At 45.7% G+C, this 25294-nt stretch overlaps 1 protein-coding gene across 1 annotated transcript in view; it reads left to right on the forward strand.

The window, feature by feature from the left end:
* Window positions 1-25294, forward strand: part of LOC144767027 (uncharacterized) — a 94335-nt gene that overhangs the window by 63190 nt on the left and 5851 nt on the right. The window contains exon 2 of the mRNA XM_078650673.1: window positions 22753-22893. Coding sequence (XP_078506799.1) covers window positions 22843-22893 — 51 coding nt within the window. The 5' untranslated portion in view covers window positions 22753-22842. The remainder of the gene's footprint in view (window positions 1-22752; window positions 22894-25294) is intronic.

Consider the following 25294-nt stretch of genomic DNA (forward strand, 5'->3'; position numbering starts at 1 on the left):
AGAAGAGGAAGAATACGCTGGACCTAACAGGGAATATGAAACCCCTTTTTTAGACCAGCGCCCACAGAGAAGCCGCGGGAACTTCCGGGGGAGAGGGAGGGGCCAATATTCCAAGAGACCTGCTCAAAGAGAACAGGAGCAGGACTATCAACAGAACCCGGCCCCTCAGGAATACAAAAGGACCAGGAACAAAATATATTGGCGCTAGAAACAACCCCAATAATAAACCTATCTCAGAGAACCCTAACGAACGCAGAGAAGCAGGTATTAGGTATGGGATTCAACTTTGTTCCAACTACAGGCATAAACAAGTTCCAGCTAGAGAAAGATCTCAGATCTTTCTTTCGCAAAATAAGATTACGCAGGTTTTTTGAGAATAGACCAAATAGAGAACCACCAACGGACTCAGGCTTACGAGCCAAATCTACATTCACCCCTAGCCTAGGCATGGTGGACAAAAATCTGGAGATTTTTGAATCCATCGTAAAATTAGAAATAGGCATGTTATTGGAGAAAAAACATTTCCAAGAACAAAACATTAATAAGGAGCAAAGAGAGGCCATCAATTCCTTATCCGCAGACACTAACATAACAATAAAGCCTGCGGACAAAGGAGGAGGAGTCGTAGTTTTTGATACAACCGACTACGACCAAAAAGTTAGATGCCTTTTATCAAACGAACAGCACTACGCCAGAGTCCCCCAATCTAGACTCACTAAATTAAAAAAAGATGTAGAAACCTTGCTCCTAAAAACCTTGGAAGAAGGTGGCATCACTGAGGATGAATGGAAATTCCTGAGCAATCCAAATCCCAAAACACCAGCATTTTACGGACTGCCAAAGGTCCACAAAAGCCTTAACAATCCGCCGCTGAGACCAATAGTGGCTTCGATCGATTCCCTACTGGAACCTCTGAGCCAGTATGCGGACAGGTTTTTAAAACCACTGGTGGAAAAGCAAAAGTCGTACATCCGCGATACTGCGGACATGATATCTAAAGTTGAAGGGACCCACTTTGACGAGGACAATGAGCTCATGGTGACTCTCGATGTAGAGTCACTCTACACCAATATACCGCAGAAAGATACCATCATAGCAGTGAACAGCCTCTTAGAAAATACAGAGATTGAGGGTGGAAGCAAAGATTTTATTGTTAGATGTGTCTCCATGGTACTTTTGAACAACATTTTCCTTTTCAAGAAAGACCTGTACATTCAAAAGAAAGGGACCAGCATGGGCGCAACCTGTGCCCCAAGTCTGGCCTGTATATACGTCAGCTTATTTGAGGACAAGCACATATACAATGAAGTGAGCCCATTTTTCGAAAACATCCGGAACTGGGCTCGCTTCATTGACGATATATTCTTCATCTGGCAGGGTCCCACAGAAGCATTGGAAGAATTCCTATCTTGGCTGAATTTGGGAGATCCCAACCTCAAATTCACAGCAGCATATAGCAAGATGAGGGTAAACTTTCTGGATATCTGTATTAAAAGCGAGGACAGACAACTTAAGGTAGAACTCTACAAAAAGGAATCAGATCGCAATTCTATTTTGCACTATAACAGCTTTCACCCCAAGAGTCAAAAAGATTCAATACCCTTCGGGGAGTTCCTCCGTTTGAGAAGGAACTGCACAGATTTAACAGATTTCCACAGACATGCTGGTGAAATGAAAAAGAAATTCAGAGAGCGAGGTTATCCTAAGAAACTCATTGACCACTCCCTGAAAAGGGCTCGCTACTACGATAGGGAGTGTCTATTAAATAAAAAAGAGAAGAGAGTACAGGATAAAATTGTGATGGTTAGTCAACACTCGAAGATAGCCAATCAGGTGAAAAATATAATCAATCACAATTGGAAAATCCTTAATAACGGAACGGACACCACTATCTTGGAACGCCCGCTTTATGCATATAGAAAAAACAAGAATCTGAGATCTAACCTTGTACATACATACAGGGAGGATGTCATAGAAAGTCAAACTACCCTCACTGGAACTAAAGCAGTTGGTAATAACAAATGTGGCAATTGCTGCATCTGTGATTTATGTATAGTAACAAAAAAGGTGACACACAATGAAGTAACACACGACATCACTACTTTAAACAACTGTAGAACTAAAAATGCAGTGTACATGATTCTATGCCCGTGTGAGCAAGCGTACATAGGTGAAACTGGTCGTGAGGTGAGACTAAGGATTGGTGAACACAAGTCCGCTATCAAAAACAATAAAGAAAATGCCCCTCTGGTAGCCCACTGGAAAGAACAGGGTCACAGTGAGAAAGATCTCAGGTGGGTCATCTTAGAAAGGATAAAAGAGCAGACCAGACTAGGCAACAGTACCACTAGACGTAAACAACAAGAACAGTGGTTTATGATTAAGTTCAACACAATAAAGAAAGGCCTTAACTCTAGGGAAGAGTGGGAGGTTCTCCTGTAATATAGAGAAATCAATCCTCCCTCCTACCTAAAGATATTAGTCCACATATACATGATGAGTCCTCTAAAAAAAATTTTTTTATAAATTAAACTATTAAAATATATACCTCTATTGTTCACTAGTGATTGCCCGCAAGGGGTACTAAACCATCGCAATGTCTAAATAAAAGATATCTTGAGATGTAATTGAGTAGGTTGATGTACCAATAGGGTACATTTCTTATTCAATCAAACTGTGAAATCACTCCTTCGAAGTTAAAGAGCTAGCTAAAGTTACAATGAAACCCATAACATTTTTTGTTCTAGGGAACGCATTTAATAATAAATTAAAAAAAAGCTATGTAGCAGATAGAATTCCCTTATAAATCAACAGACAACTCTCGGAAAAACGTGAATATAAATTATAAATTAAAAGCAAAAATTATTAAACTGACTTTCTTTTGTCCGGTAAAGAAACATAAATTTTATGAAATAACAAGGGGCCTATTAAATCAACTAATGGCGGATAAATCTCGTCGACTTTCTTATCTTTGCCGGCCAAATACTGCTCTAAGATGGCGCTGTAAGATCTTTAAGGGCCACATATTAAGTGAGGGCAGGACGGCGAGTCCATGACCATGAACAAAAAGGCAGGAAACACCCCGCGCCCTGGACGTCACCCAGGGAAATTTTTATATATACATAAAATACGCTGCCTAAATGAACATGAGGGCAAGTCCCCGTAAGTATATATGTCTCAAATTAACGATACGAGCACCACTCCAAGATGGCGACTCGGCATATACATATAAAGCCCTGGCTGACAAGTGACTACACAGCTGTGAGTAATTGAGGGGCGGAACGAACACGTAAATAGAAGCGCGTTCTGCATAGACAACAGAGAGAGAACAGAACGAGGCAGAGACGCGGCACCCGGTATACGAAGGTAAGAAGTAGAGAGCCTGAGTTAGTCCAACTAGACAGATGGGGGCCAATGTTTTTGTTAAAAACTGGTAGAACAGTAGACCTTTAGTTTAATGCTAAGGTGCTCGAGCAGAAAAGTGGAATATGATAATGTAACGTAATCCAGGACCTGGTGGTGATTAATCTAACATTCCACAACCACTGCCACAACTCTGTGTAGAACCCGGGGACAATATATTTATATGAAATACAACAGAGAGCTAGACTTAAACGAGGGTTTAAAGCAAACTTTAAAACCACAAGTCCTAAAGTGGAGAGTGCCAAAAAAAGTTTAACATCCGATGTAGTGCCCAAGAAAAAAAGAATAGATAACAACTAAACTGAGTACGCTTTCTAAATAATCATCCCATACGTTTTTTGACCCCACCAGAACACATCCAGTTCCCGTGAGGTCTGCAAACACTGTATGCCCGTTCGAAGAGAGTTGTATAATATTTTAAGGTAAGACACGCACGTGACAAAAGCACTGTAATAATACGATTAAAGTCAGAAACGGAAAGGCAATGATGAATGTACCGTCTTGTTTAAATAGATACACGCACATATAAGCCACAAAGACGAAAAAAACAACAAAAAAACTGAAAAAGAAACCCCCACACGAGGAGGCTTTTATCTAAAGACGAAAAGGTAATCAAAACTCCTTTTTCTCCTGTGGGCTTATGGCTTTCTCTTAACAAACCTGTGCCTGACCTAGTGTATATGTCCCTTACTAGGCTATAGCAGCTAGAGACGGCAGACATCGAAGGACACGCCGTACTGGCTTTGATTGGATCCTTTTCAATAGGGAATACACCCCTGATGTAAAGGTGAGAATATGAGAATCTTGCGAAAGTCACCACTATCTATCTGAGAATCCATGTTATTCCTGTAATAAACAGTCCCTGACCCAGGTCATATGTCTCCTATCAGGCCATGCCAGCAAGACAGTGGGGATTGTAAATAACACGCCGCAGAGGCCCCTCCTGGATCCCCTATCATATCTACCGATGGGGAGAATACCCTTCATGTAAAGGTCAGATCATGAGAAAATTTTTACTCTAGTTTTTCCAATTGCCCAATGTATATGGGGAATGCCCACAGTAATGGTTTCCACAGTGAAATATATTTGGAGGAAATAAGAGTCACCATATACAAATGATATGCTTGTAAGTAGTGGATTAAGAGACAAAGTATGACACCATGAGAGAACGACATCTGCACCATAGTAAAAAAAAATTTTTAAAAAAAACTTGGGCTATATCAAAAACATGGTGCAAGGTCCCTGCCTTGACGAGTCTAGGCAGATACAAGGTGGTGACCCTAGATTGCACTGTATGGAGGTATATGAATGCTCCCCACAAAGGTGAAACTGAAGCAATAGGGAGAACCGTTAAATGATGAACAGTACACATTTGAAGAGTACGGATACTGACACATTATTTTTGCTCCCCAAACAGAGAAACTAAAATTCGAAATCTTCTAAACACAGGAAACCCCTATCAAGAAGTCCTGAGGAAGGTGCCATAAAATCAGATGAATTGCACCGAAACGCGTCGACGCATTTTTTTAAGCCAAAGAATCCAAGGGAAGCCTAGTACAAACTGGATGCACATGTATTTTTGTCACAGTTATACAGTACAGTAAGAGTAATTTTAGGCTGTTGGATCGAGGAATCTATAGTGGCGAGAACATACAAGGGGCCACAGTTACAACAGGGGTTCATTGTTTTATAGTGTGTTTTTGTGAAATTTCTTATTGTTTATGAACTGCAAATATGTAATATATGTACTCTTTGGTTCTGAATTTTTTAATTATTGTACACATGAGATATTGATTGTATGTCTTTTTACTTTTCAAAGAATATTTCTTTGGAATTTTAAACATTGTGTCTTTTTTATTGTTGTATGAAAAATCCTTTATTAAATAGATTGTTAACAAATTTTATTTTTCTGTGGAAATTATTACCTGACTGGACACTATAGCACAGCAGAGTATAGTGGGTAGTCTTAATGCTCTAGTGTAACTCCAATGGTACATACACATTGAGCAAACGAGCTCACTCCAGGGATTCCCTTTGACTTGTTGTCACAAGTTCAGAAGAACATGATCCTCTATCCTCCTCCTCCAGACTCCTATTTCCCTCAAAGCAGAGGGCTGGATAACGCCCAATGAAGAAAGACTCAGCACTTGTGGGGGTGTTCTACTTCTTTGCGGGTGAGTTGACGGCTCTGGGGCCATTGCTGTGAAGCTCTAATAACGGATAAACGTGGTTTGGACCAAATCAGAGGCGGAACATTTTTGCCGTTTTTGCTGACTTGCTTGCCTTTGAGGTGCTCTTTGGCGGGGTTCCGGGTGTTTGTGGGTGAGTTTTGGGGTCTGGAAGCACTGCTGCGACAGTCTAATCTTGATTGCATTTGCTTTTCAGGAAATCCCTGGTGGAAAACGGGAGTTATGACCTAGCTACACAGCGCGTTTGGACCGAAGGCCGAGAAATATTGTAAGTATGAGATTTTCCTTTTTGGCTGTTTGGGGGTGTTGTGTTTTTTTGCGGGTGGGTTGGCGGTTCTTGGGGCATTCCTGGGAAGGTCTAATACCGGATAGAAGTGGTTTGGACTAAATCCATGCAGAATTTGTTTTTGCTATTTCTGACATTTTGCTCAATGTAGCGTTTTCGGGGGCCTGTTTGGGGGGCTTCCTGGTGTTTGTGGGTGGGTTTCGGGGTCTGGGAGCACTGCTGGCTACGGATACTTTAGTTTGCAAGAGGTTTGAAGCAAATCCATGGTGGCAGAGGGGAGTTAGGGCCTAGCTGCAGAGCGCGCGCGGAGTGATTTTGGAAATTGGCAAGAAAATGACTAAGTGACCCTTTTTGTACTTTTGCTTTTTGGCTGTTTGGGGGTCTTTTACTAGTTTTCTCCTGGGTTGACGGCTCTGGGGCCATTGCTGTGAAGCTCTAATACCGGATAAAAGTGGTTTGGACCAAATCGGAGGCGGAGGAAATTTTTTGCAGTTTTTGCTGACTTGCTTGCCTTTGAGGTGCTCTTTGGCGGGGTTTCCGGGTGTTTGTGGGTGAGTTTTGGGGACTGGAAGCACTGCTGCGACAGTCTAATCTTGATTGCATTTGCTTTTCAGGAAATCCGTGGTGGAAAACGGGAGTTATGACCTAGCTGCACAGCGCGTTTGGACCGAAGGCCGAGAAATATTGTAAGTATGAGATTTTCCTTTTTGGCTGTTTGGGGGTGTTGTGCTTTTTTGCGGGTGGGTTGGCGGGTCTTGGGGCATTCCTGGGAAGGTCTAATACCGGATAGAAGGGGTTTGGACAAAATCCATAAGGAAAAGCCTTTTGGCACTTTTTGTAATTTAGGGTTCGTTAGGGTTAGCCCTAGCAGCAGGATTGCATGTGTTTCGGGGTGTTCTAGATTTTTGCAACTGAGTTCTGGGGTCTTAGAGCACTCGTGAGAATGTGTAATTTTGGTTGCAAGTCATTTGAAGAAAATCCATGGTGGGAAAGGGGGGATTTGGCATAGTTAAAGAAAGCCTTTGCCACTATTCTTAACTTAGGGCTCGTTAGGGTTAGCACTTAGCAGTATTTCTATTGCATGTGTTTGGGTGGGGGGTTTTCGAGTCTTGGAGCGATGCTGGCTATGGATACTTTTGCTTGCTTGCAAGTGGTTTGAATACAATCCACGGTGGGTAAGGGGGTATTTGGGCCTACTTTTACTTTCAAAGTACGTTTTGTCACCAGTTTTCTGCTAGGCCTCGTTTTTTGAGATCTGATTGGGGGTCTTCTACATTTTTGCGACTGGCTTTAGTAAGGGTCTGGGTGGGAGCACTGCTGGGAAGGTCTCATTTTGTTCTAAAACACAGTTTACAGTACACCTAGCTTGAGGGGAAAGATCCGCTAAATTAATTTGGCCATACTTATTTATCCTTCAAAAGGTGACTCAGACAGAGTACGCACTTTCAAAAATATTGTACTGTCTATTAGGAAAATCAAAGTGTGACTTTTTGCACCACACAGCGTACATACCTTATATTTATTTATCAGTGGTGTTGTAAGAGCACTTCCTGTTTTTCGTTCAATAATTGCAGGCCGGGTTTCAGTCTGTGCAATGGGGAAAAAAGATGGAGTCAGGCTTCACATTAACGAGCCGCAATTCAACATCCGCCAGGCAGGCAGTGGACAGGGTGTCTTCTGGTCACCAACATTGATGGACGAAGCGTCAGCTGGAATGGAGGAGTGCCGCTAATACGTGGAATTGTTTGCTGCATGCAACTTACTTACCAAATTCAACAGGACAACTACAACAACATACAGATACAGTATCCATTGTTTTCTTCTATGAGTGTGACTGCATTTCTTGGATCTCTCTCTGCTTCTAAATTGATCCCTACAGCCATTCTATAGGTTTTACTTCGGCTAATTTTTAAACCTAATTTAATGTAAGAAGTGTTTCTCTGAGTGCAGAGATAGGCAAGTGAAAACGCTGCAGCCCTGTACTGTCGCATTCTAGTACTACTTACTTTTCAGTAACAATGCATGCAGTAGGGCATGCACTTCCTTTATGTCACTTACAAGATTTGTGGTTAGCTTTGTACCCAAAGATTTCTTTATCTTCAATTATTGTTTGTCCATGCTGTGCTTTTTTTTTCTTCTCTCAACAAAACCTACCCAAAAAGAAACCCCAATTCCCATCCATTTTCCAAACCCTAACAGTCTTCCCCTGGGCTGTGTGGTTTTGCTTGATGTGTGACTAAATGACATCAATAATTCCACACACTTGCTGGGGAGGATAAGGTCATAGCAACAGGCTGGTGAAGGAATCCGAGGATATATTCTAGACTTACTCAGCTTCAGTACTATTTCTTGTAGTAGTAGCCAATGTCAAAGAAATTCAACGCAAGTACTAGTTATACTTGCAATACTTTACCATTTGTTAGGCTACATTGTGGCACTGTTCTAGTGTACTGTCACCTGCTATATTCTCTATCGTACCGTTGTAATGCTACAGTAAGGACAAACCAGGTTTCATTTTCTTTTTTTCCATAGGCATGCAACTGCCACTGTGTCACACCACTAGTACCACCGCAACGAGGAAATTTCATCCGCCCAGGATTGCCAACCTTAATCCCCATTTCCCGTGGAGCCAGCCCTGGGCCTAGCCCTACTTTCAAACACAAATTACAGGTAAGATAAGCTTTTGGTGGGAGGTAGTATAATGGAGTATTATGACTAGACGAGAGATTGACGGTAGTACTACTAAAGTCCTAGGAATCTTCAGGAAAACAAACTTACTGTTAAACCCCCCACCCACCAGACTCAAAAGAGTAAAAAACAGGTATGGTCAGATAAAGTTTCAAAAAGTATATTTATGTAGCCCTAACAAAATAATCTCCCTCAAGACCCTCCCTAACCCCAACGATTGTCTTTCAAAAGTCCCAAAAAGAACCCAACGCCCAAATCCCACCCCCCAAAAGTCTCTAAAAAAGGGCCAAGGGACACTACGGCAGGATGCGGTTCACTGTAGCGGCCAGGGCATCAAACTCCTTGCGGAGGATGGCATGGTCGAAGCGGAGGCCCTCCACCAAGTTCTTGTAGGTATGAACCTCCTACTCCAGGTAGGACACTCTGAGGGATAAGCGGCGCTGGCGTGCCTTGCAACTCCTGTGGGGGGCAGCTGATGTCTTTGCTGCTCGGCGGTGGCGGTTGGCTTTGGTAGCCCGGCTCCGTACCGCTGGAGCACTGCGCTGGCTGGCAGCCCGTGGGGGCACGGAGGAGGATGCAGCTGTCCCAGTGGATGTTGTTGTTGTTGTACCGGTTGACTGCGTGTCCTCCTCCTCCAGAGCCACCAGCCGCCGATATTCGGTGACAGTGGCTTCCAGCCTCCGTTGCCAGGCCATTCGAGCCTGCTCCCTCCGTGATGGTCTATTTGATTTGGAAGGAGCAACTATATGAAGAAAGAAAGACATAGTCTGTAACCAATGCTCCTTAAGATTAATAACACAAAGTGATTGAGCAGAAAGATGTGTCACAGTACAAGTAGCAAATTGAAAGCACAGTACATAACTATTGAGGACAGTATCTATCTAACCTCCCACTTCTTCATCCTTGCTCTAACATTAGTGGGAGTTTAAGGAACAAATTCTACGAGCTCTATGGACTTCCATTACAGTCGACTATGACAGTACACTAGTCTTCTTCTTCTTCTTCTCTCTTGTTTAGGAAAATTGGTACATTATCTTATGCAAGCCGGCATTATGCCAGCGCAGTGAACTTGCACCCGAGAAAAACAGACGCACACCATGATGAGTGAGACAGACTTGCGTTACTGTACCAGTCCAGTACATGCAGGTGGTGAATCTCTTACTTTTCTATTACGGGTGGCACTGAGAATACTCTGTTACAAGGGCTACTGCTTAATTAATTTAGCTTTCACCCTACAGTGCAAATGAGTACTAGAAAAGGAAAATGAAGAAGCTAAAGAATTTGATTATCTATCACTTCACATGGGATGTATTTGATGACATATGGGATGACTTTAGGTGCTTTGCTTATTATTGAGTGAACAGTGATACACCCACACATGAATGACGTACTACTACTAAACTAAAGTTATTAAGAGAGGTAGGGAGTGTCCACCGTAATAACCGGATATATGCCGTGCTTGCAGTTGCAATACAAACTACTGCTACTATTCATGGTAGTATTTGGACAAAATTACAACTTCTTTTCTTGCCTTCCCTACACTGGAACGGACGTGCGGGTGCGGTGTTACATGCTCTTCAAGGTAACACTTAGTTCATCCAGTGACCATCTACTCTCTCTAGATACACATATGCTATCTAAGAGTCAGATAATACCATGCTCCAGGCATCCATCCATTCAAAGTATATGCACACATACAGTTTCTGTTTCACCCACCCAGGCTGTTCTCCTTCCACCCATCCTTGCTTCATCATTCACCCAGCCAAGCACCATACCATATTCTTTCCTTCCCAGCCACCTCGGGGACCAAGCAAACACATATCATTCTTCTTTGCCAGCCATCATTAAATTTCTCGTCCTTCCACACTTACTTACACCCTTCTTTCGCTTTTCGTTCATCCCATCCATCAAGTTCATCTCAGATCTTATTGGGATTCTTCTCGCCAAAAACTTCACAGCTAAGTAGAAGTACATTTAGAGGAGGCTACTACCTGGTTGATTTATAATACACACATGCAGAAAGCACACTATGCAGTCTTCAATCTCAATAAGTAAGGAATATATAGCTAACCTCTTCCCGCCACCACCGTGTGAACCCTCACAGGAACGTCCGGCACTTGCACCGCCTCCTCCCCAGAGTTGTCCCCCACGTCCAACACCACCACCTCCACGCTGGCCCCGCCACCAGATGTTCCACCTACAAAGTACATTTAAGAATGTTAGAATACACCACTCACTACTATATAATATTTGGTCTAGGAGGAATAAAGAAATGTGAAAAAAACTAAATACAATGTAATAATTTGTAACTGTCTACTCTAAAGTAAAAATGTCCCTTTTTCCAGGGAAGGCTGTTGTCTTGCTGCACTTTTTGGCACAACTGATGAATGCTTGCTTTTTATTTTTAACAGAAGCTTGACTTCTAAGAACACGAGCAGGGTCAAGCTCAAGTTCAAACCAGGTGAGAGCTCAGCTCGACCACAAGAAATGTGTCCAATTAATCGTTAGCACTAAGCACTTTTCCATTTTCAGTTAAACGTGTAGTTTTATGACAAAGTTGATTTTAATAAATGTGTTTACTTTTAATAAAGCTTTTAAACTTAAATAGACTCTGTGGTTTTTGGTCCTCCAGACTAGAGTGGATGAGCTAAAGGTTTTGGAATTTTTGCAAGCATGAGTGCCTCTGACACTTCTTGACTCTGACTCCGTACTCTTGTCCTGCGTTGTATAATCTAATCATCATTGGGGATCAATCATCGGTGACTTTGGGAGCAAAATGACTCTGCCACACTATATAGTCAGTAAGGAGATTGGGGGTTAAACTACAAAGTCTGTAATCACTGAGGTATGTGGAAAGTCTAACAGCACCTATTATAAATGATAAGCTAAGCAATGCATTATTTAGTGTCCATAGTTCTGTTTGTGCAGATTTGTCCCTGCAACAGTAGTAGAAAGGATTGTCCTACTATCCAAACCAAAAGTAAAGTAGTATCTTATTCTTTCTTGGTGGTCATTCACCTTTTTATTGTTGGCAATTGTCAAAGCATAAACATTTCGAAGACTTGAAAAGACATTATGGACAATCCCAGAGGACTGCACTCAGTGCATAGAGCTATTGCTGACTAGAATGGGAGTCCAATGGAATTGCCAAATGTGCAATCTTAGTTAGCTACACAGACAGACTAATTAGAATAATCTAGTAATACCACAGGGAGTCATAGTCGAGGCAGGATAAGAATTTAGATCCAGTCTACAAGAAGATCAAAGACGATTTAGAAAAAATCGAATGAGGAACGCTAGGAAAAAATAGGTACTCTATATTAAAATTAAAACTTACTGGGGCCAGCAGAGGAGCCCTCGCCTGCCCGATCCTGGCCTGCATCCTGAACAGCACCCTCCTCCTCCTCCTGTGTCCTCTTGCCCCTGGGGGGAGCTGATGTACAACATGAAAGAAAGAAAGACCAGAAAACATGGATGATATTTGTCAACCAAATCAAACATGTCAAAATAACAATAACAAAATATTTTGGCGAAATAGCAAATAGATAGACAACTATTCCACGGGATATATTGACCGATCTCATGTGGTATACTACGTTATTAGTATTGCTTGATTTGCGGACCGTTGACTTTGAAAGTTCCTATGTAACTCACTAAACAGACTACTAAAAAGGTTTGCCTTGGCCTGGCAGGCAGCAGTCCGCAGCACGCGAAGTGACAGACAAAGTCCATCGTGCTTGCAGATCAGTGAATACTCAAACTATAAATCCACCGACCACCACCACTATTTCTTCTTATAGCCATGTGTCTAAAGGAAGGACTGGACTTAAGTCTGTAGGGGCTGATTTAGAAGCCCCTTGCGGCTCTTTTGCTCCATTGTTGCGTGACTTTTGTGACGCAGCGGCAGAACAAAAGAGGCGCCATAGTGCGGCGTATATTAACAAAGTGACGCATATGGGAGATGCATCACGTTGTAAAGCCCTGCGCCATCAGGGGGCGTTCCGGCGCAAGGGAGGGCGTTCCTGCGCAGGAACGAATCCTAAAAGTGGCTGAGGGAAATCTACAAGATGTCAATCAGTCACTTTTAGGACAATGATGCGTGACTCAAACCCTGCGCCTGCTTGAAGCCGACGTACGGCTTGATGCAGCATTGGGGAGATAGGGCACCCCAGAGCAATGCTGGAGTTGCGCCATCGTTGGCACGCAACTCCAGCAGTGCGCCGCCTTTACGGCACAGATGCGTAAGGCTTCTGTGACGTTTTGGGCCCATGGGTGGTGGTGGCATGGCGCACAATTACTGGCGCATCCCTGCTACTTTGCAGGGATGCGCCGGTAATTGAAAATATGACCCTTAGTGTCTAGCATTACGCAGTTCTTTACACTACACTCATACATAATTTCTCAGGCCAATGAAATGAACACAAAATACAAAACAAATAAGCATAGTAGCAAGGCTACTGAGAAGGAGAGCAATGCACCTGAAATGCATAGAAGATTTTGAAATATAATTTACCTACAATGTAATCGGCAGCATTATTGCTCTTGGTAAAAAACAAACATTTGCAAATAACAGAGCCGGATAAAACAGAGTAGTGATGAAATAGCTAGAAATAGCTACTACTACTCACCAAGCCCGGGGATCTCTACGCCAAACACGTCCAGCAAGTCGCGTTCCCGGTCCATGACATCCGTCCAGCGGTGGGTGGCCTGGTTATAAGTACGCCGGACCCCAGAGTGTTTAAACATGGCCCGGCACACATTCTCCCACCGCTTCCGGCGCTCCCAGATGCCGTAGCCGGTTGCGATCTTGCCGCCTCCCATGATGGTCTTGGGGAGGCGGCGCTGGACGGGAAATATTAGTGCGGCCACCTCCTCCGCACTAAAAATCTCCCGAGCTATCACTGTCTCCCCCCTCAAACGCCCGCACGGGAGCCGGGCACGGGGTGTGGGACCCTTCCGCTTTGCGGGCTTCTTCCCGGCTCCCTTTGTCATGGTCTGGGAAGAAAGGAAGTAAAATAAGAAAGAAGAAATAGAACAGGGAAGAAGAAAAGAAAAGCGTTTAAAAAAAGTAGTTTAAAATTAACAAAAAGTAGCAGAAAACACAAAAATATAGAGCTAGAAAAATAGAGGGATAGATAATAAGTAAAATAGATTAAAAAAAACTTCAAAAAAGCAAAGGATGGCAGAGATTAAGAAAGGATACAGAGAGCATGCCCAGAACCATAGCAATGAATGAGAAACAAGATGGCTGCGCCCGTTCACGACCGAGTGGGTAAGTTCGCGCGAGATTTTCCTCGCGATCACGCGCGAAATTGTACTAGCGAGCCGCACACTTTGCGAGATTACACATAGCGGCCGGAAACAGAATTACGTCAAACAAACAAGATGGCCGCGCCCATGTACGACCGCTAGGGTAACTTCGCAAACGTAGCGCTACAAGCGGCTTGCGAACACGCAAAAAATGACGCGAACAAACACGCCGCAAAAAAAACAAATCGTGTATTCGCACGAATTCGAGGCTTCCGAAATCGATCTCGCACGGATTCGCACCCCGCAAATCGCACGAAATTGCAGAAAAACAATTTTTGCAAAACTGGAAGCAATCAGCAGGTGCAAAAGTTCAATCTTAACATTAGTAACCATTCACTCTAGTGCTTCCTGAGGGGCCCCTCCAGAGTTCAGTTGCCTATTTGCAACTATTCTATGACCCTGCTCTGACCCAAACAGCAGGCTCATAGAATAGCTACAAGTAGGCCATAAAGGTCCTGTGAAAAAAAATTGCACTGCAACAGAAAGCAAACTACAGATAAGGAAGGAAGCAGGTGCCAGCCAGACTGTGAGTTTCAAAATCACTGACACATTAATCAACCCCAAATTAATTCATGGCAGTTGAAGCAGGGCAGGTGTGCTTGCTTTTTTTCACCCCCATAATCTACAGTGATAAACCAACCAGAGGGTGGCAGTGAGGATGTACCAGAGGGTGGCATGGGTGTAATAGAGGGTGGCAGTGGTGAAACAGAGGGTGCTGTGAACCTGTGATGATGAACCAGACGTAGAAACAACATAGTCGCGGACGTTGCGAGCCGACAAGTAAGTTCGCGAATTGGTACACAAATCCTCGCGAACCCTTGCGAACACAAAAAATCCACAAATTCGCGGATTTTGCGGATTGCGAATCCGTAAATACGCAAATTCGCGTACGCCAGATTCCCAAAATTCGCAAAATCCGCCCATGCTTAGAGGCAACTAACTCAGCCGATGGCGACCGGTTGAGGCTGAAGAAGGAGCTGCCGCAGGCCTCGGGGGACCCTCCTACGCGAGGCCTAGGAGTAGCGGCCTGGGTACGTTCCGGCGGCGGGAGCGCCGAAAGAGAGACCAGAGACCAGGCCTGCAGGGTCTGAGCGGCCTGAGGAGTCGTTTTCATTGTTTCCCTCCCCCCGCTCCATCGGGGGGACGCCTGGTCCTATTGGGTCTCCGAGTCTGCAAATTGTGTGAGGCCCTGTGGAAACATCGGAGCTACCCCCGCGCGCGAAGAGCGACGGAGAGCAAGCTCATCCTCACGGGATCACTGGGGGTGGCTGCCGGCGAAGGGGAGCGACTAACGGATGAGGCACTGTGGCCCCAGACTGGGTACTAAGGGTACACTCAGGTCGGAGAGGCCTCCATACAGCCCGACGGCCCGAGATGCTACAAAGCCCACAGTGGACAGAGCTCTCCCTGGGACCGGGCAGCCTGGGTGCCGCTCCCCCCCCCCACGACCTGTTTGGCGCCAGTTGATATCGTTGGTGCTCCTGCTGCAGGGGAGCGCAGGTGCTCGACTGGAATCCTAACCTGTGGGTGCCCTGTGGCTGGACTGGCCGGACCTGAGGTTGCCACTGCCCGGGCTGCGCTGCCACTCAAAGGGAGATACAATAAACTATGCAGACCTCCCCTGGGAGGTGCCCGGTGGACCACCCTCGGCGGCCCAAATTAATATGGTAAAGGACCGACCGGTGAGGGGAGCCCAGGCGAACAAGATTGTACAGTATACGGTCCCGGGCCCTACGACGGCGGAGCGCCCTGGGATGGATCGGAGGGTGGAGGCCCCCCCAGAGGCAGCAGCCCGAGATAAAGCTGATATCCTGGCGGCGATCCGGGACTCCAGGGTAGCGGTGGAAACCAAGATGAAAGGGATGGCTATGGACATTAACTACTTACGCCTTGACCTCAGAAAGGTGGCGGACAGAGTCACCACCACGGAGGGGGATCTGACAGTAGTACAAACTGAGGTCCGGCAGATGAAGGAAACGATAGCGGCCCTCCAGGAGCATACGACCCGCTTGGAGGACCGGGCTGAGGATACAGAAGGGCGTTCCCGGAGGAACAATCTCGGCTTCCTGGGATTTCCGGAACGCTCAGAAGGGCCGGCGGCGGACCTATTTCTGGAGGAATGGATCTGCAAGGTCTTCCCGAACCTACAACTATCCAAATTGTTCGCATTAGAGAGGGCCCATAGAACTCTGGGGCCGCCGCCGAAGACGGGATCTCCACCTAGGGCCATAATAGCCCGGTTCTTCAATTTTAGAGACCGGGACGTGATCCTACAGCATATCCGCAAGTCCGGCCCGCCCAGGTATAACCAGAATATTCATATTTTCCCGGACTACACTAGAAAAGTACAGGACCTTCGGAACGATATTTTGCAGATTAAACGGCGGATGCGGAGCCACGACATCAAATACAGTCTGCTCTTCCCAGCCAGGCTCCAAGTACAGCATGGCGATAGGACACACTTCTTCGACCGCCCAGCGGAGGCGGAAGACTGGATGGACGCGCTGGGCCTGGCGGGCCACGACCACACACAAGGATGGCAGGAACAACGACGACGGAATCCACGCCGGCGGAGCCAGCGGCGCGGAGAGGGAGGACGACCTCCAGGAGAACGTGCCGTCACACAGAGCGAATGCATCACAGTGGGCCCGGATGGCACACTCCGAGCGGAACTAACGGCGATTTCAACCCAGAACCAATTCTCCCTACTGTGTTTGGTGCAGGAAACGCAGTCCGACGCAGGGGGGGCCGCCAGTCCAGTGGCTGAACCTGCACAGGACAAGTGACTGGTAACTCAGGCGGTGGGAATGTAACGTAGGGGGTCCTGGACACTGTGAGTATCTTCATGCTTTAATCTGGGGGGATCATGGCAGCCTGACGAGTTAGAGGTGGGGGTGTTCCCCGGAGTGGTTAGAGTGTAATGAGATGGGGACGGGGGGCGGTAACCCTGTGTATCACAGTGCCCATTCTATTGTGCCAATTCTCCTTAATTGGTCGATTGTAGAGTGCCGAGGTGGCCGGCTAGGCCTTGGCCGGGCAGGGCTGCACGGTACCAGTCAGTCGGCTGAAGACTCAACGACGGGGTGAAGGGGTTCTTTTGGTCTATAAAGTATTCAATTGCAGTGTTTATCTTGTTTAATTCTCTAATTGCAAGTTGAAGGGGGGGTCTGAGGGGGGGTGAGTCTTTGGGGCGGGGTTCAAGGTCTCCTGACAGGTTCCAAATCGGGAGATGCGGTACTACCGCCTGTGGGTGGGTGATGTTAGGGTTCCCTGTTTTGGTTCGGGGAGGGATTACCGCCTGTGGGGGGAAATGTTGGGGTTCCTTGTTTTGATTCAAAGAGGGATGCTGCCGGGTCATTTTACACTCTTGCTATGTATTGTTTAAGTTGTCTGCTTTTTGATGGGTCACATCACACTGCGGAGACGATTCCAAGGGGTGCCAGGTTGGAGCTACGAGGTAGACAAATGCTAATCCATGATGGGTGATACCTGTAAATACAAACTACTGACGTGGAATGTTAGGGGGCTCAATAACATGGTTAAGCGGATCAGAGTAGCCACATGGGGTCAGCTATCGTTTCCTACAGGAAACACACCTCTGGGGGGATTGCCTTAAGTATGTCCAGCGTAGATGGCGAGGTCAGTTTTTCGCTACGTCCTACTCAGAGTTTGCTAGAGGGGCGCTAATCTGGGTGGCACCGGGGGTCCCCTTTAAAGCCATACACTCAAAATTGGATCCAGAGGGTAGGTTTGTAATCGTGGTGGGTACTCTAGATGGGCGTAGTGTTTGCCTGGTGAATGTTTACGCCCCAAATACGGATGATGGTGAGTTTTTGGGTCAAGTGCTGTGCCAGTTAGATATAGACCCAGACACGGAGCTCCTGCTGGCGGGGGATTTTAACTGTGCACTTGATGGGAATTTAGACAGATGCCCCCCAAAGCTAGATGCCAAACCTAAAATGAGAGATGCAATGGCCCAGATGCTCCAAAGTTATGACCTCATAGATGCGTGGAGGCACCGCAACCCTGTTCGTCGGGTGTACTCGTGCTTCATGCATGCTGCCAACACACACAGTAGACTAGATTACTTTTTCCTGCAGGGCATGGTAATGGACCGGGTAGAGGAGAAACACCACTTGGCGCGCTACCTATCTGATCACTCTCCGCTCCTGCTCACGTATTTGGTGGGTGGACCACGGCCCAAGTTCCTGCTCTGGAGACTCAACACAGAGGCCTTCAGAGATCCCACTTATAAGGAGGCTATCTCTCAGGGGCTCGGGACGTACCTAGAAGTGAACTGGGGGTCAGCTACTACGAGGGCAACTGAATGGGACGCCATGAAGGTAGTCCTTCGGGGGACAGCTATGTCCACAGAGGTAGGGGTCAAACGGGTGCTGGAACGGGAACTCCGACAGCATGAGGACCGCTTGGCGGAGATGGAGAGTGACTTCCCCACAGACAAGGAGCAACGGCCTGAATGGACGGCCACACAGCAGCAATTGGGAGACACCTGGGCCTCGCTTGGCAAACTTAACAGGACAACCAGCAGATGGGGATGGTATATGGAGGGTGACAGAGCTGGTAGACTGTTAGCGCCTCTGATACGGGCAGAAACCCAACCTCACCCTATTTTGGCAATGCAGAATGAATTGGGCCGGATGGTATATACCCAGCAGGCAATTAACGAGGTGTTCTGATGCCATTTATGTAAAATATACTCGGAATCACAGCCGCTAGCGGGCGCCGAGACCATGGAGGTGTACCTCGAGGGGATACAGCTCCCTGAGATTGAAACAAATAGCCAGGAGGACCTGGGGGGGCCACTCCGAGAGGAGGAGCTATGTTCTGCAATAGCCCACCTGCAGACAGCGAAATCCCCGGGGATGGACGGTTTAGCGGCCAAACTATATAAAGAGTTCAAGGGGGTTCTGGTTCCAAAACTCCGTGAGGTTGCAATGGAGGCCTACGACCCGGGCTCGCTCCCAGACTCCATGCGGGCGACAACTATCGTAATGATCCTCAAGCCGGGTAAGGACCCTCTCCTCCCCGGATCCTATCGAATCATATCCATGTTTATAACGTTTTAAAATACTATAATACTTGCACTGTGTAGGATTGTTGATTAATAACTCCTGCACGGGACACTGCCCCCTCGAACCGACTCCCAGAGCGCATTTTCACTCCGTGGCGCCTGGAGAGAAGGGTTTGGCCATCTTGGGTGAGGGAGGGGTAGCGCTGCAGATGCTGGACGCTTCCTGCCCTCCTCACACCGGATATAAGGAGATGCACTACCATCCGCGCAGCGGGCGCGTGCCAAAGGCAAGCCCATCTGCGCCCGTCCTGACCTATCTAACGATCCTAGCATCGTGTCTCACCAATACCATGAATGGCTGGGCGATGCAACGACTCAGCTAGCACCTACTAAATCCCACTCAAGAAAACAGGAGCACGCCGACTGCTCAGTGGTACACAGAGAAGTTAAAAACCCAAAAACAATTAACTAGGAATAGGGAAAGGCACTGGCGTAGAACTTATGATAGCGAAAACAAGAATAAATATAAAGAAGCTCTCGCCACCTACAAAATAATGATAACGGCAGCAAAAAACACTTTTTTTCGCGACATATAGAAAAAGCAAAAAATTCTAGCAAGCAACTGTACAACATTGCCAAAACCCTATCCGGTAACACACCGGACCTAAATCCGCCCCCGTCACAACTATTATGCGACGAGTTTTTCTTCTCGAAGGTAAACAACATATATCAAGCTTTTACCTTAGAACCTAACATCAGTAGTGCTTCCACTCCCCCGACCATCCTGAGAAACACCATGACCAGTTTTAAAAACCTAACCACTGATCAAACAAAGGCCATAGTGAGATCCATCAAATCAGGATCAGCCCTGGACCCCTGTCCTACTTCTGTGCTCGCCATGTTATCAGATACAACTATTCCAATTATTACTCATGTCTGCAACACGATACTGAGCTCTGGGACCTATCCCGACTCTTTAAAAAACACGCTGATCAAACCTCTGCTCAAAAAGCCAAATCTAGATAGGGAGGAACTGAAAAATTATCGGCCTATAGCAAGTCTCCCTTTTCTAGCTAAAGTGACGGAAAAGGCCATGAATCAGCAGCTATCGGAATATATAGAAAGAAATAACTTGCTTGATGACACTCAGTTTGGTTTCCGTAAAAACCATGGTACGGAAACCGCTCTCATCAAAGCAACGGATGATATTAGAATCATCCGCGACCAAGGAGGAACAGCACTGCTGGTACTCCTGGATCTCTCGGCAGCCTTCGACACGGTCGACCACAAGATCTTGGTCGACCGTGCCGAAAAGATGGGTATTCAGCTCACTGCGAGAGACCTGCTTGCTTCCTTCCTGGCCAACAGAACTCAGGCGGTCACATTAGGACCATTCCAATCGGCCAATTTGTCATTACCGTGTGGGGTTCCTCAAGGCTCATCCCTAAGTCCGACACTATTTAATATATATGTGTCGGACCTTGCTGGTGTCATCAAAGCACACGGGATGAGCCTAACCTCATACGCAGATGACACACAATTGGTGCTGGCCATCAAGGGTGATGGGCAGGTGGTAGCAGAACGGTTCCAAAATGGAATGATTGCTATTGGTGAGTGGATGGCGAGAAACTGCCTGAAGCTCAATTCCGATAAAACGGAGGTGGTTATCTTTGGTACTCTCTCGCCAGCCTGGTCTGTAACTTGGTGGCCATCAGTTTTTGGCACCCCACCTTGCCCTACTTCTAAGGTCAGAAACCTAGGAGTTACCTTTGATGACCAGCTCAATTTTATGGCACATGCAAATAAGGTAGCGGCCTCTGCCCATTTTAAACTTAGAATGATAAGAAAAATCATTCCTTTTCTGCCGGACACGGCCGCCAAGACCTTGGTTACTTCATTGGTTTTAACATCATTAGACTATTGTAACGGACTCTTTCTCAATGCACAAACCAGAGTCACAAAAAAGCTGCAGACTGTACAGAACGCGGCTGCACGCCTGTTGTCTAAAATGCCTAAATTCGTGCCCATCTCAGACACCTTGAGGACCTACCATTGGTTGACCATCCAAAACAGGATAAAGTTCAAATCACTGTGCACAGTTTATAAAGTGTTGCAGGATCAAGGGCCTCGCTTCCTCAAAGACCAACTACTACCTTATAACCCGGTCAGAAAGCTCCGATCCACATCACTTAATCAATTAGTGGTCCCACGTACCAGAACAGTCTCTTGGGGCGACCGCCGCTTTTTAGTTGCGGCTTCTAAAATCTGGAATACTCTGCCACACCACATAAAGACCAGCCCTTCACTCCTACAGTTCCGAAAAAGACTGAAGACGTGGTTATTCAACCAATAACACGGCACCCCATTCCGCATGAGCTTCACCACTGGGGAGGGACATTACTGTAGTCTAGCGCCGAGACGCCTACAGGTATTCGTTCGCGCTCTATAAATGTCAGTAAATAAATAAATAAATAAATGTGGACTTGAAGATCATCAGCCAGGTGCTGGCTTCCAGACTCCTCTCCTACCTTCGTCGCCTGGTCCACGATGACCAGTCAGGGTTCATCCCGGCCGGAACACCTTACGGAATATCCGTCGCCTGGCACATGTCATGCGAACTCTAGCGGGACAGGTCAAACAAAACACACTGGTCTTCCTGGATATCGAACAAGCGTTCGACTTGATTCGCTGGGCCTACCTCTGGAAGGTGCTTTTAAAACTAGGTCTGGGGGAAGTATTCGTAAAATGGGTCCATTTACTATATACCAGACCCGTGGCCAGAGTCCGCACGGGTCGATGTGTCTCGGATGCGATACCCATATCGATGGGAACGCATCAGGGGTGTCCCCTCTCCCCCCTGCTCTTCGGCCTGGCGATGGATCCGTTGGCATGCCATCTCCGCACGGCACTGCAGGGTCCGGGTATCAGAATAGGGACAGTGGAACATGTGGTGTCCTTATGTCAAAGCCCAGCTCACCTGAGTTTCTGTTCAGTTCTGATGGAGGTTGAAGAAAGTCCGACCCCACCCTGAAACTGCTTGTTCCAGCACACTAGTTTTAAACAGTGCACGAAGAACCAGGAGCTCAAGGGAAGGGGGGAAGTGGATAAAATAAAAAAAAGAGAGACGACACCGTTCTTGCGTTTCCACTGTTGAAGTGCTGCTAAAATGTGCGGCCCTCTCTGACTTCTGTAGAAACTGGTGCCTACTGAAACAAACAAAGAACAGATAAGTGCACCCTATCCCTAAATGTGTTCCTGTCTAACCCTTAATATATTATAAATTCTCTTCTAAAAGTACCTCTTGGATCCTGGTCTCTAGCTTCCAGGTTTGGAATGTGTTACTGTTCTGGGATGTGCTTTCTATTACTGTAAAACTTCTGTAAAATCAAACGAATATCATTATCAGAATTACCAACATCTAACATTCGCCTTAATATAACTAAAGCCTAAATTCTTAATAGCAAATTCACTTTTCACACATTTCCAGTCTTTTTATAAAACAAATACTGTATTTTTACATCAAAATACAGCAGGTAATTTGTGCAAGTCCTTCATTTACTGTATGCCTTGCTGTCAATGGTTTCCTCTGTTTGATTCTTAAAAGTTCCAAGTAAAACAATGTTTATTTTACAAAGTTCCACAAAGTATTCTTGTAACAAAGGGTTTGAACCACAAAGTTCTTGGGAGATATCTTGTTCCAAATTGTCTTTACATGAATCCAGAATTCGCAGTCAAAGTTCTTTCAGGTAATAAAAGTTTTGCACTTACTTGTTGCTGAAAAGGTATACTGATCAGTCTAACCGTGTCCTTTTTCTCTTTTGCAGGTCGATTGTAGTGGACACAAGAGGGGCGGAGGCAAGAAGGAGCCGGAAACCGGAAGAAGGAAGAGCCAGCAGCCGCGCCCGTTGAAGCCAATGAAGGTCTGGAGAGAGCAGGAGTGCCAGCGCCGAAGGATCTGTTTTCAGGTAAGTGGGAGGTAGACGAGCACAAGCACTGGGTGAAGCTCAGGGGCTGCCTTTTATAGACAGGGCTGGGTGTGGTTCGAAGAGCTGGGTGTGGTTCGAAGAACTGGGTGTGGTTCTCACAAGCAGGTGTGCAGAGCTTCAGTTATTATGCTAATGAGTTGAAGTAACACATGGCCTAGGGAGGAGTGCTCTAAATAAGCCTTGGTAAAAGCAAGGTCCAATGTGTAAACAAGACAGCAATGTCCAAACTTGTGAATACATTGAGCAGCATACACAGAAGTCTTAGGAAGCGGCTGAGATAACAAGAAAGGCTTTCAATAGTAGGTTTAAAGAGAGTTTTTACAGAGACCACTAGTGCAATGAGAGGGGACATGCTCTTTGCTGTGCACAAACCCTAACAGTCGCCCCCCTGAAAGGCCCTCCTACAGGACGGGGTTTCCCTGGATTTTTTAGATAAAACTGTCTAATCAACCTTGGGGCATGTACATAGGATGCTGGTTCCCATGAATTCTCAGTTTCGTCATATACTCTCCATTCTACTAAATAAAACACGTCCATGAATTCTTTTTGCGTCTTTTATGCTTTTCACTTCATATTCCAGATTTCCCTTAATTGGTATGGGTGGAGGGGGTGGTTCGGGTCGGGTTTTTGGGTTGTACGGCTTAAGCAAGGACACATGGAATGTAGCATGTACTGGGAATTCTTTTGGTAAGTCCAATTTTACTGTCACCGGGTTTACTATGGCAGTTATACTAAAGGGTCCAATGAAACGTGGTTGCAGCTTTCGGGATCCCTCTATATTTAGGTTCTTTGTGGAGAGCCATACTTTGTCACCGATTTTATACATTGGGGCCTCGGATCTGTGTTTGTCTGCTTGTCTTTTCATGCTTACTTTGTACTTTAATAAATGTTTCCTGGCCTTGTCTCGTATGTCACCTAATCTCGTTAGTCTATCTGTTACTGTAGGCAACAGGGAATCTTCTAACAAAATGGGTATAGCTCTAGGATGATACCCCTTCATAAAATAGAATGGTGAGTAGAGCTGCATGCTCAGTATTATTATAAACAAACAACTCTACAGGGAGAGCTTCCAACCATTCACTAGAATAATCAGCCAATAAACACCGTAGCGTTTGAAGTAAGGTTTGGTTCAGTCATTCAGTTTGTCCATCTGTTTCTGGATGGAAAGCAGTGGATAATGCCACATCTATTTTCAGTTTTTCGCATAATTATTTCCAAAATCTAGAGTTGAACTGGCTACCTCGGTCTGACACCACTTTACTTGGCAAACCATGTAAACGCACAATTTCTCTTATAAAAATTTCGGCAAATTCTGCCGCAGTTGGCAACTTCCGTAATGGTACAAAATATGCTATTTTGGACAAAAAATCCACTATCACTAAGACCGTTGTGAAGGATTTTACTGGTGGTAAACCTACAATAAAGTCTACACTCACAGTGTGCCAAGGGTGTTTGGGTGATGGCATTGGTATTAACAAACCGTCAGGGGCCTTATGAGAAGATTTATGTCTTGCACAAACTGGACAGGTAGTGACAAATTTCTTAATATCCTTAGTCATATTATCCCACCAAAAGTGTTTTCGCACATTTTCCAGGGTTTTTACCCAGCCAGGATGACCTGCCAACGGTGAAGCGTGATGCCAAATTATCACCTGTTGTCGTGATACAATAAACCTTGTTGTATTATGTTATGGGAATCCTTTAACCAATCTTGAGGTGCTATTTGCATGTGTGCATTATATAGATCTGTGATGAAATCACTCTGTTGTACTGGTGCCAACAGTCTTTGGGGAGGAATAATGGGTTCTCCTATTTTGTCTTGTTTCATGTCTGAGGTATGTCCGTATCTAGATAACACATCAGATTGAATTTGTTGTGCACCTGGTCTATAGGTTATAACAAAGTCAAATGTACTAAAAAAAATTAACCAGCGCATCTGACGTGGAGTTAGTGCTTTTAGTGATCCAAAAAACTATAGGTTCTTATGGTCAGAAAAGATGGTAACAGGGTACTTGGCTCCCATTAAATGGTGCCTCCATTCAGAAAAGGCTACTTTGATAGCTAATAGTTCTCTTTCAGCCACAGTGTAATTTTGTTCAGCTGGTAATATTTTTGGGAATAGAAGGCTATAGGATGTAATTGGCCATCTACTGCATCTCGTTGAGAGATAACTCCTCCTAAAGCTACTTGTGAAGCGTCCGCTTCAACAAAAAATGGCAAGTCAGGATCAGGATGTTTCAGAATTGGGGCAGAAGTGAACTTTTGTTTCAGGAGTTGAAAGGCGTGTGCCGCCACATCAGACCAAATAAATCGTTGCCCTTTCCGCAACAAGGTGGTTATTGGGGTTGCAATATCTGCAAAATGAGAAATAAACCTCCTA

The sequence above is a fragment of the Lissotriton helveticus genome, chromosome 7 (genome assembly GCF_964261635.1).
Source record: "Lissotriton helveticus chromosome 7, aLisHel1.1, whole genome shotgun sequence".
Taxonomy (NCBI): domain Eukaryota; kingdom Metazoa; phylum Chordata; class Amphibia; order Caudata; family Salamandridae; genus Lissotriton; species Lissotriton helveticus.